Source organism: Somniosus microcephalus, chromosome 3 (assembly GCF_052327205.1).
Source record: "Somniosus microcephalus isolate GS21.2 chromosome 3, FLI_Smic_1.0, whole genome shotgun sequence".
Lineage (NCBI taxonomy): Eukaryota > Metazoa > Chordata > Chondrichthyes > Squaliformes > Somniosidae > Somniosus > Somniosus microcephalus.
Genome location: NC_140989.1, coordinates 104839838 through 104852806, shown reverse-complemented (window position 1 = coordinate 104852806; position 12969 = coordinate 104839838). Strand labels below are relative to the sequence as shown.

Sequence of the window (12969 nt, the reverse complement as noted above, 5' to 3'; positions counted from 1 at the left end):
CTGAAGAAATATTTTGTATCAGTCTTTACAGTAGAGGACACTAAAAATATCCCAACACTGGACAAACAGGGGGCAATGGGGGGGGGGGGGGGGGGGGGAGGAGCTAAACACGATTAAAATCACTAAGGAGATGGTACTCAGTAAAATAATGGGGACTTAAGGCGGATAAATCCCCTGGACCTGATGGCCTGCATCCTAGGGTCTTGAGAGAAGTGGCGGTAGGGATTGTTGATGCATTGGTGATCATTTTCCAGAACTCCCTGGACTCAGGAAAGGTCCCGGCAGATTGGAAAACTGCTAATGTAACACCCTTATTTAAGAAGGGAAGTAGACAAAAAGCTGGAACTATAGACCAGTTAGCCTAACATCTGTGGTTGGCAAAATGCTGGAGTCCATTATTAAGGAAACAGTAACGGAGCATTTGGATAAACATAATTTAATAGGACAGAGTCAGCATGGTTTTACGAAGGGGAAGTCATGTTTGACAAATTTGCTCGAATTCTTTGAGGATGTAACATACAGGGTGGATAAAGGGGAACCAGTGAATGTAGTGTATTTGGACTTCCAAAAGGCATTTGACAAGGTGCCACACAAAAGATTACTGATCAAGATAAAAAATCACGGGATTGGGGGTAATATACTGGCATGGGTGGAAGATTAGCTATCTAACAGAAAACAAAGAGTTGGGATAAATGGTTCGTTCTCGGGCTGGCAATCGGTAACTAGTGGTGTTCCGCAGGGGTCAGTGCTGGGACCCCAACTCTTTACAATCTATATTAACGATTTGGAGGAAGGGACCGAGTGCAACATATCCAAGTTTGCCGACGATACAAAGATGGGAGGGAAAGCAGTGAGTGAGGAGGACATAAAAAACCTGCAAAAGGACATAGACAGGCTAAGTGAGTGGGCAGAGATTTGGCAGATGCAATATAATGTTGGAAAGTGTGAGGTTATGCACTTTGGCAGAAAAAATCAAAGAGCAAGTTATTATCTAAATGGAGAGAAACTGCAAAGTGCTACAGTACAAAGGGATCTGGGGGTTCTGGTGCATGAAACACAAAAAGCTAGTGTGCAGCAGGTGATCAGGAAGGCCAATGGAATCTTGGCTTTTATTACAAGGGGGATGGAGTATAAAAACAGGGAAGTCTTGCTGCAGTTATACAGGGTATTGGTGAGGCCACACCTGGAATACTGTGTGCAGTTTTGGTTTCCATATTTAAGAAAAGATATACTTGCTCTCGAGGCGGTTCAGAGAAGGTTCACTCGGTTGATTCCAGAGATGAGGGGGTTGACGTATGAGGAAAGGTTGAGTAGGTTGGGACTCTACTCATTGGAGTTCAGAAGAATGAGAGGCGATCTTATCGAAACATATAAGATTGTGAGGGGGCTTGATTGGGTGGATGCGGTGAGGATGTTTCCACTGATGGGCGAGACTAGAACTAGGGGGCATAATCTTTAGAATAAGGGGCTTGAGTCCCCCGCAGCCTTTTGCTGCCAATTGGGGACTGCGTCTTTCTAGGGATTTCCCAAGTCGGTGTCTGCTGAAATAGGGGGAATCTGGCCAGAGCTTTATTGGCTGAGGCATCCGAGACGACTTGCGAGGGGGTACCTTGTGCGAGGCTCCCTTAGCGAGTGGACCTTTGGTTGGGACTTTAGCCCTCACGGCCCGTGGCTCCTCCACAACTGCTGGCTTCGGCTCCCTTCCCTCAGACTCCGCCCCTTTGGGATTTGGGTCTGTGGCAGACGACTCCTCCCTACCTATCCCTACCGGTGGAGAATCTCCGCCCCCAAGTTCTACCTCCCCTACGCTTGAGTCGAGGGCGGGACCTCCATCCTCCGACTCCATCTCCTCCGGAATCGTGTCAGTGGCGGGGCCTAGCTGTTAGGGCTCCTCCCTAACTGTGCTTGGGTCAGGGGGAGGGTCTTGGTCTTCGGGCTCCTCCCCGTCCGAGTCCCAGGCCAATGGGGAAACCTCCCAGGTAAGCGGGATAGCTCCTCCCCTCAAGCATGCTGCGGTTCCAGCCTGTGTGGTCTGTGACTTTTTGCACGCCTCGGGCTGAGGATTTTTACCCTCAGACCTGGCCTCGGTTGTTGGCTCTTTTGCACCCGGCTTAAACAGTTTACACTGGTTTACGTGAAACCATTTAGTGCGCCGGGGCACCTCCACTGCGCAAGTGGTGGGGACCGGTGGGTCTTGTACTGGTTCCCGTCTAGCCTTGTCTATGGCTCTTTCTCTAGCGCGGATGGTCAGACCCAGGAATTTTACTTCCTGCTGGCCGACCCGTGCCTTCCTTGGTTTCACCTTGAAACCCCTTTTTCCTTTCTCACCCGTACTCGCTCCCCAGAGACAGCGATTTCTAAGATCCACGAGAATCCAGTGTTCCACTAAGAAATTGGACCCAAGGATCCCTTTTCCACCCTCCACCTCCCACTTCATCAGTACGCACTTCCACGTGGTGCGGAGTGGTCCTAAATGAATGGAGAGAGGGATGGAGAATGCACCAGCCTGTTCTTTGCCCGTGAAGCCCGACAGAATATATGGAACCCCGGTGGACAGAGGTGAGGTGGTAGGGTTAGCTGTGTGGATCACGGTGCATGATGCCCCCATATCCAACAGATAGGTCCCCTTTTCCTTCTCTACCTCCATCTCCACGAGGGGTCGTCTTCCATAAATCATCGCAGCGAACACAGGTAACCGGGCTGTGCTGGCTCTAGTCATTGGGGTGAAACGATCGGGGCTGCGGGAACGACAGGACCGGTGGTGACTGCTACCCTCCCCTGCGAGATCATAAGAGACCGCATTGTCTCTAAAATTGACTCTATCGCAGCGGGATCCATAGCTGCACCGGCTCCCTTTTCTGGGACAGGGGCTGCGGCTTGGACCTGGACCCGGACCCGTGCTGGGGCGGCGGGAGATCTTCCCTTATTATTCTTCCACGGATTTTTACAGTCCCTGCGCCAATGTCCATCCTTCCCACACCCGTAGCAATTGAGCTTGGCTTGGGGAGGGCGATTCCCCTCCTGATGCCACTCCTTTTTACTTGGGGCTGCGGGTTTTACCTCATGCACTTTTCCCTTAGAGGGAGGTGCCTCCTGACTCCTGCAATTCTTATATGCAATGGTGAGCTGTCGGAGCACCGTCTCCTCCGTGATCCCGGGACCTTGGGGGTCAAACCAAGATTTGGCTTGGGCCTGTATCTGCGGTAAGCTGCTGGCAACCAGGCAGCGGAGTCAATGAAGCCGCTGGACATTGTTCATTGCGGCCCGTTCAGGCATGCCCGGACAGCTGCGCCGATACACTGGCCACAGCCTTTCTGCGAAAACCCGCGGGGGTTCTCCAGTTAGCTGCACAGTCCCTTCCACACGGAGGAACGGGTTGCCGTCGTCCACTCCCATAACATCCAGGACCTCGTTCCGGAGTTCCTCATACCCTCTCTGCCCCCTCTTACTCCTGTCTGAGAGGCACTGAAGGATTGTGCTATCCAGGGAGAATAGCAACATCTTAGCCTGTTCTGGACCGTCACAGTCATTGACGGCGGCTGTCTGCTCTATCTCCCTGAAATGGACTGAGGGATCTCCCTTCTCGGAGAGTTTTGGAAGGTGGCTCACCATCGCTCTGAGTTGTTGGGCACCGTGGGGCAACACGATCTGGTTCAGGAGGGGTCCGTCAGCGCCATTTGCGTCGACGGGACCGTACCTCTGGTGCCGAGTAGGACACATTGGTGCCGGCTCCGGCTTCACTACCGGGGGCTGTTCTTCCTCCGGTTCTACCTCAGCTTCCTCCCCTTCTACCACCCCCGCTTCGGGCCAAACCTCACTATAGCTTGGCGGTGCTGAGGGTTCAGTGGCTGGTGCCACAACTACTTCGCGTGGAATCGGTCTTTTGGATTCCTTCAGGAAGTCTATGTGACTTGCTTTGGGCTTACGAGGCATACCATGCCTTTTGCCTTCGCCAGGGCCGTTCTTAGGTCTTCTAACGCCTTCTGGCAGGGGCCGTGGTCTGCGCCCTCAAACCCGTTCTCAATGGCCAGCTTGTAAGCTGCCTTAACCTCTACTACTCTCTCCTCCTGTGCTCTTAGCTGTTGTGCGAGGCGAGCGTTTTTCTCCCGTACTCGCTTCATGAAACTTTGCCTCGGTGACCTGACATTCCAGGTACTCTACTTTAGCCTGATGTTGGCTGGTTATAGTTTGGCGTTCCTGATTCAGCGCGTGAAGCGCTGTGATCAGCTTTTCCCCACCCATGGCCTTTTCCTCTATTTCTGATGCCTGGGTTTTGATCTTGGCTGCCTGCACTGCAACGACTCTGTCCAAAATCTGGACTTGTCTTTTGTAGCACATCAGCCACACTGCCTTCTCTACTGACTTTTTATGTTCTTTACTCTCTGTCCACCTGACGGCTGCGTCTACCAGATGCCCATCCAGTAAGAGATCGGAAATCCACTGCTTAGTGAGATTTACCTTACCAAAAACATAATCCGCTATCCTCTCATCGATAACATTTCGTCAATTTAAACCTGGGTCTAATACATTGCAATCCTGCTGCCAGTGTCCTGCCGAGGTCGCCATTTTCTGTAAGGGGTTTCGATCATCGAGGTCTCTCTCTCTCGCTCTAGAGGCCTCTCTCTCTTGCACAGTAATTTACCGGGTGGTTCGACCCACTCACCCCTTAGGTTCTATACACTGGACTTTGAGGCAGGAACTACAATGCAGAGAATACTCTATAGACCAAGTTTAATGAAACGAAATGAAATTTTATTGTATAAAGAAAAAATTGAATGTAAGTCAATAAGGTACATGGGAGGGAAAAACAAATCATAATACAGTACTAACCAATATATATACAGGCATATTATACTTTACAATGGTCACCATGAATTGGGGAAACGCACGAAACATCGAGGGACAACAACTCATTGTTAATTATCCCCTAAAATGCCCACCCCCTAAACCTGGCTCGATTAGATTATGAGGGGCCAGAAACATGCTCACCAATCCAAAACTGTGGTTGGGTTGGGGTTCTTCACTTGGTGCTCTCTCTCGGGCCTGCCGTCGTCACGTGGTCGTTGGGCTGTAGGCGCAGCGGGCTGCCCAAGCTAATGGCGTCTCGGCCACCTTAACTCAGCAGGACTCGCCATCCATCGTTTCGCCCACCGGCTGTCTTCTCGGTGCTCCTGCATACAATGATGGTGGTCACAGTCTCGATTTCTCCATGCTCCTGCACACGACGCTGGTGGCTACCCGTTCTGTAAGGCGTTTCGTTTTCTTCCTCTTCGTCAACTGTCTTCTCGTCTCGTCAACGGCCCGGGGTTTTTGTCGATGATCTCCCGATAACTACCCCGGGTCTCATCTTCTTCCGAGTCCGAAAAAGCCTTCTTCGGACCCCCGAGCAATCTCTCGAAAATGATCTGCACTGGTCTCTCCCGATGCTGATGCTCCTCAATGACTACCGAAACCCGATGGTCTCCGATCCGAAATTCCCTCCTCAACGCTACCCCAGGACTCCAGTTATACCTTTCATGGAGGCCCTTATCTCCCGCCATATCAAGGTTAGTCTTTGTTAAACTTTTGGCAGGCTTGTAGCACAGCGGGGTAGTCTGTGTTTAAAGTACTTTCGGGATGGCCGGTAACTGCCATCTCTGGTCTGGAATGACCTTGTATTGTCTTTAATGGGTCTTGATGTCCCCCTTTGAATTTGAAACTGTTTTCCCTTTGTCTGGGTAAACATTTAGATGGCCTTTATCTACAGGCCGATCTGATTGGATCTGCATCCAATCCATATGTATGGGGTTCTGTCTGGTTTCATTTTCTCCGAAACTGTGTTCCAGAACTTACTGTGGGCTGAATCCACAAAAGCTGTCTGTGGACTGCAGGAACCATTTTAAAATGTCCCAAAAAGCTGGTCACGGGGTCTGGCGGCCATTTTGTGTGCCTCTTTCTCTGGGCTTCTTATAAAACAGTCTTTAAAATTAAGGCCTTTTCTGCCATAGACCCTTATAGGACAATGTTCAATTTTGCGAATCCTACAGTTGCCTTGTTTATTTCTGGTTACTGCAGTCCGTTTTGGAGATAGGAACAAATTTAGAAAAACTAGTTTTTCATTTCTAATGTTTTTTTGACCAGTTAAAAGCCTGCAAATGAATAATTTCACAAAACCATAGATGCAAGCAAGTCACTCTTTTTCATATGAATCTAGGAATGGGTTGTCCCTGGAGCCTGACCATACCTGGACCATGCTTTGATAGCAAATAGAAGTAGTGTGTGACATATGTAAAATTCCAATAACTTGAAGCCTTGTCCCCTCTTCTTGTGATAAACATATGCAACAGAGCCTTGTGAATAAATCAAAGCCCTTTACCTCTATTCCAAGAAAATAAATTTCAGCTCTTGAATTGGGGGGTTTCTAAGGAAATGAAGAATCAAGATGACTAAAAAAAAGAAGCAAGGAATTACAAGGCAATGAATCATCATGCAAGAAAATGTGGAACAAGTAAAGGTCATTTCGTTTATCAAACCCATTTGTTTTGCTACTTTTATACTGGTACTCATTCAGTTTTGATTGTGTCTATACACCAACTTACTGCACTTTACTAATCCGGCTTACTTATCCCACCGGCAGAACTACAGAACCACAAAAATACTGAATCGATGATTCTGCTGCTCGGGTAAAGGAGCCAGATTTAGTTTTGTGAAGAATGCTGGTCTGCCAGAATCTGAACGAAACAAGTGCCATTCTCCAGTTTATATACAGTTCTATTGCAGACTGTACCCAATGCATTTAGTCTTTTCATAAAACCTCCAGCAGAGTTTCTCCCCTAAAGTATTGAGCAAAGCTCCAAAAGACCTATCAAATCTCACATCATGTATTAGATGTCCATTACTAGTTGCCTTCCTTGGCATTACATTTTCAAAGACACTTATCTTTATAATCCTCAGTTCTGTTCATAACCAGATATGGGTCTCGCTTTATTTAAACTTCTTAATTGTCCCAATGTTAACTACCGGGATGTCTCTGTCACCTATCCATTTTACGGAAGATGTGAAGGAGGAGGGAGGTTGAGTAATTTGTATTTGTATGTTATCCATTTCACTCCGGGTTTTAAACCATTTCCTCTTCACTTTTTGTCCAATGAAAACAAATCTCGTCAGTAAGAGCAAAGCTTGCGTAGTTCCGTGTCTGAACCCTGAGATTACAGCTTTTGATTCCCTTTTAGTGTCACCTGTGGCTCAGTTGGTAGCACCCTCGCCTCTGAGTCAGAGGTTGTGGGTTCAAGTCCCACTCCAGGTACTTGAGCACAAAAATCTAGGCTGACACTCCAGTGCAGTGCTGAGGGAGTGCTGCACTGTTGGAGGTGCAGACTTTCAGATGAGACGTTAAACCGAGGTCCCGTCTGCTCTCTCGGGGACATAAAAGATCCCACGGTACTATTTTGAAGAAGAGCAGGGGAGTTATCCCCGGTGTCCTGGTCAATATTTATCCCTCAACGAACATCGTAATAACAGATTATCTGGTCATTACCACATTGCTGTTTGTGGGACCATGCTGTGCGCAAATTGGCTAACGCTACACTATGTAACTGGGTGAACCATGCAAAGCATGGCTATCTAATTATTGCTTCAGGTTTAAGCATAAGTTCTTGCCTTAAGGCATTTGTACAGCATTCTTTGTTATCACATTTGATGTTGCTGTTCTTGCTGCAGCTGAAGCCATGCGATCCCAGTTTTCCAAACTCTCGTAATATTCTGGTCAGTTCAAGGTTCCTCCGTATAATTGAGCACTAATTAACATAAGGCATAGATGAGATATTCAAGCATCGTATTCTGTGTGTTTGACAGACAAGGAAGTTTTCTAACAAAGGATGATATTTTACAACTTAAAGAAGTCTACAAGTGGATAACCCATCCTCTGCTTTCTGAGGAACTGGGTGTACCTGTGGATGGAAAGGTATAGTATTTGTCTGCAGAATTTCACAATGATCTTTGGCAATTTTGATTACAATTATGGTTTCAAATTTTAATATGTTAGGTGAAAATGTAGTGAAATATATTATAAAAGTAGATTTAGCTGTACTTTAACTACTAGAATGCTAAATCTGATTGGCTCGCTAAGGACTAAAATCTCATTAACCTATGAGAACATTTGAGAATTATCCATATTGTGAAGGGATGTAAGTGTAAAGAAAACCCATGACTTGTTTCAATTATATTCTTTTAAATAAACTGGCTTTATTTTATCTTTGTTAAATAATTATAGTGTTTAAATGGTTACTGTTCTGAAATGGTCAGACAAAGGCTCTGACCAGACCATAAAGATTGCCATATTAATGTATTCACTAAAGGACAAACTGTCTTTGTTTCAATACTAGAGCTTATTTGAAGTGAGTGTGGTCTTCTCTCACCCTGAAACAGATGGGGATTGCCACTTTCTGTAAGTTGCTCTATTTATCATTTCCCTGCTTGTTGTTGAACGCTAATTTATTTTTATAGTTCATTTATATAATGGCCCACTTAATGCCAGCAGCAAATTTTCACTTCAGACATTTATGTGAGAATAAATGATGCTTCCTTGTGCTGTATCATGTTTCTGGAGTGCCTGAAAGGACTTTTGAATTTCACTGTGCTTTTTTGTTGCATTGTATCAGTTTTTGTTGCTGACAAAAAAATTATTTTAAGAAGGTAGACAGTAAAGGACGTGTTTTCAGCCTAGACATGTTCGATGTGATAGGAGTTTGGCAGTCTCAGCCGCAAAGGGGCTGTTTGGGATGCATCCTTCTGTCTGATTCCTCCTCTTCTGATTCCTCCTCTGTGGCTTCCTCCTCTTCTGCATCTTCCTCTTCCCTCTGCAAGTGAATGCTGTCAATGTGAAATGACAGCTTAAAATGCTGGAAATACTCAGTTGCTCAGGCAACATGCCGGCCTGAGACGTGAACTCTGTTTTTCTCTCGGATGTTGTGTGACCTGCTGAGTATTTGCAGCATGTTCTGTCTTCTCAAAGGCCTTCATTTACCATCCGAGCCCTTGCAGTGCCCAGCAGCACTCCCTACACACTTAAAAAGCTTTTCACATCTATCGCAGCAAGCCACCACTTCAGTAAAATAAAAACAACAGTCCAAACGCTTAAATTCAAACTTACCTGAATGATGTGTGTCCCTTTAAGAGGTCCAGACATCGCCTCTGTCAGCCTGCTTGCACGCCAGGTTAACGGGGAAAGGGCAGGGGAATGGGACTAGCTGAAGTGCTCTTGCAGAGAGCCGGCACGGGCTCGATGGGCCGAATGGCCTCTTTCTGTGCTGTAACCATTCTATGATTCTATGCAAGTGGTCACATGTCCACATCATAAAACTCCATACTTGAACAGAAGTTGGCACAACATGGGTTTAAGGCAGGTTGGGAAGAGTAAAAGAAGCTTTGCTCTGTATTTATTCCACATGCTGCTGACACTGGGCACCTAAACCAGAAAAGCATCCATTCTCCATTACTGACCCCTCACCTTGATGATTAAACAAATCTCTTATCGGTGTTATTGAGGCTTTAGTGACATTTACTGCTGTTTATAAAAAAAAAAAAAAAAAAAAATTTTTTAATGCATTATATTGATTATCATGACCATTCTAATAAAAACATTAATGGCATAACTCCAGTCCCTCTATTAGTTAAACCCGACTAATTACTTCTAACGGTGTAAATTCATAATCTACACATCTTTAGAAGCTGGCTGGAATTCCTAGTGTATAAATTGCTAAATATTCTAAACACTTATGTTCTGCAATGCAAACTGAAATGCTGTCTTTCTAGCAGTGGTGGGAAAAATACGGCCCGCCAATTGATCCTGTCCGGCCCGTACAGTGGTTCTCAAACTGGACTCTGTGGCGACGGCGCAGGTCGAGGGCAATGGATCCGTGAGCAGGGGCTAACGGGATGGAGCTGTGAGCTGGATTGGAGTCACCCCTTGGTTCGCTGCCACCTGACCGAAGCCGGATGTTTGTCCATTCAGTGCCCTGATGCAGTGGGCGGCTCTCGGTCCCTCGCTTCTCATATTCGGTGTTGAGCCTCAGTAAAGGTGGCCGCCCGCTCTTGGTTTTGCTGTTACGACGGCTCCCCCACTCGCCACTCGCCATGTCCGGGAAACATTTCAAAGGACCTGAAGTTAGCTGTTACTTAGCGTTAACTATGTTTTGTTCGGCTTCAACATAGTGTTTTGGGTAAGTTTTGAAGGGGGCACTGAGTGATCGGGCACTTTGGGGGCCTTTTGTCTGACTCCGGTCCTCTGTGCTTGTCCTTGCCTGCAGGACCATGTCAGATGGGAGAGAACAAAAACTTCTTCAAATCATTCCACTTAAGACTGATTTGTATTTAAAGTCCACCGTTCGCAGCTGGTGATAGATTGTTGAGTATTTTACAATCGGTACCAGCAGGGTCCAGGCAGCTTCTTCCGATAGTTTTAGTCCAGAAACGTGACAAAAGCCAAACGAGAACCCGAATATGATCCTTAGTTTAAGAGGTACCATTATTCCCAATGTTGTAGTTTGAGTTTCTGTTTTCCTGCTCATCAGTTGTTCGAAGCTGTTTGCCCGTTGACTGACTACTGCTGCTTCTCCTTTTGTTTGATTTATTAAAGAAGGGCAAGTGGTCAGAAGGGACATAATTCATTTTGTTATTTCCATAACTAGTGTGTATAGATTTCAACAGCCAACAATTCTAAAATAACAGTTTTTAAATTAAGATCATCTGGTCGGTGATTAAAATAGTACGGACTGCAAAATGGCGTCTTTTCACTTTGGAAATAACAGTATGCTTTTAGTCACTTCAAGATGTGGCACTGCCCGATTTTGAGCTCTTGGGTACAAGTTAATGGTTTTAAAATAACAATTAAAAAAAAAGTTAAAAAGTTTTTTTTAAAGGCATGGGGTTAAAAATTAGTATGGGCAGACTAATGAAAAGAATGCTTTTAACAATAGTCTGAAAAGAATTAAATTAGATTTGTTGTGTATTCTAAGCCTCCATTGGTTGTGAATAGGATGCTAGAATCCATGCTCCTTAGGGGTAGAACAGAAGTACCTGATTTTAAACTTGATTTGCTTTCCACTCATTACAAAACTAGAGCACCTACAGCTAATATCAAGTGAAGAACAAGCCTCATTCATTCAAATTAGCCATTTTTTTCAATGTCTGATGAAGTAGCATACAGATGTGCTGATTCCAAAGGGAGCTCAACATTACTACCCATGCAGGGGTGGACAACCAGAATATCCTGAGCTGCATCCAGTTCGTATGTGGCTAAAGTGTGGCTCTTCAGTCATTATACCTCGGTATCATTTTGGTTTCTGTATTGTCCAGCTTGAAATGTGCACAATCTCATGCATTGTTACAGTTTTTCTTTCCATAACGGCCTCTCCATTGCCAATTGTGATTTTTGCCACTTGCAACCTGAAGAGCAGTTTTTGACCTGCTTCAGCGGCAGAGAGCCTGGTGGTGCACTTTCCCCAAAGCTTGGGAAGCATACTGAAGGAGTGGAGTGGTGGGGGGAGAATCGCACTGTCCTGACTTGTCATCGTCCCCGGGACACTGGAGACATTACCGCTAACAGAACTGGCTATCGCAGGGCATGTGTTTCTTCATGATACAATCAAAGGAGCCATTTACCTGTCACACTCTTCTCGGGTGCACCCACATTACAATCAGAGTTCCTTGGAGTCCCTGTTGAGAACGACGTGCCTCCTCTTTAATGTGTGAAAAGCTAGTAAACAAGCCTTGTCAGTATGGTGATGTGACTGTGGGTTAGTTAATACTAAGCGATTTTTGTAATATGAAATGATATCCTTTATACTAAATGTAGAAATAGGAGTTTGCGTGTCTGAGGGATTAGTTGCACATTGCAGCTTTTGCCCTTGTGTCTAAGTGTTGAGGACTGGTTTTGTTTCCTCCATCGTAAGTATTGCTAACTACTCTACCAGCAAGCCAGATCCACAAAGCTTTTTATCTTTCGTGTCACGCTGTGATTTGCTGTTAAATCTACAAAGCCGAAGTTGATGGAGAGAAATATTCTATGTGGAGCACACTACTTAACATTAGTGGCTTTGTTTATAAATAATTTCTTCTTCTGCCTTTTGAGCTTTGAAAGTCTGGACGCACCTACACTAGAGCCTTGTTACTTTTTATTGTATGCAATGGTGATGCCTTGCTGAAATAAGAACAAGTTGTTGGAGGATCTATTATGGCACTATTTGCATAGTACACAGCTTCTCATGACCAAATGTTGTCCACTCTAAACTGAAAGTTATACAAGGCAACTTACCGTAGTGAGTTGAGCAGCTCTTTCAAGAGTAGGAAATAATCACACCGTTCAGATACTGTGATTTTATTAGATTTCAATACAATACAATACAATACAAATCGCTTTATTGGCATGATAAGGTACATCTTATGTTGCAAAAGCATCAAAATACATTTATGGTTGAACACATAAACGCGGTTCCATTCATACAGTGTATAAACAGGTATATCCCTGAGTTTATAAATATACAATATACTCTTGTCTTAGTTTACTGGTTGTCCCTCTGTTCATGGCAAGCTGTAACATAGTGTGCTGCCAGTGTTACACAGCTTCTCTCCTCCCCCAGTAGGAATGGGAGTTTTTGGTTGTCAGTCAGATTTCTGAATTCAGGGCATATTTGTGAGAATTTTTGGTAGAAATTCTCTCTGATGCCCTGATATTTTCCACAGGCCGTGAGGAAGTGCATCTCTGTCTCAACTACTCCCTGACTGCAGTGAGAGCATATCCTGTCTTCTCTTGGCAGCCTGGTCTGCCTGTGTCTGCCTTTTTCGATCGCTAGGCTATGTTCGCTAAGTCTGTACCTTGTCAAGGTTCTTCTCAGTTTGTTATCCTTTACCATGGTCAGGTAATCAGCTATGTTGTATTGTCTGTTTAGGGCCAAGTAGCAATTGAGTTTGCTTTGGGTTTTTGTTGTTTCT

The 12969-nt window shown here is 45.4% G+C and overlaps 1 protein-coding gene across 2 annotated transcripts in view; it reads left to right on the top strand.

Annotated features, from left to right (window-relative positions):
- The window catches only part of pus10 (pseudouridine synthase 10), a 103546-nt gene that overhangs the window by 66132 nt on the left and 24445 nt on the right, over positions 1–12969 (top strand). For both annotated transcript variants that reach the window (XM_085981425.1, XM_085981426.1), the window contains exons 6-7: positions 7834–7942; positions 8364–8425. In XM_085981425.1, coding sequence (XP_085837551.1) covers positions 7834–7942; positions 8364–8425 — 171 coding nt within the window. The remainder of the gene's footprint in view (positions 1–7833; positions 7943–8363; positions 8426–12969) is intronic.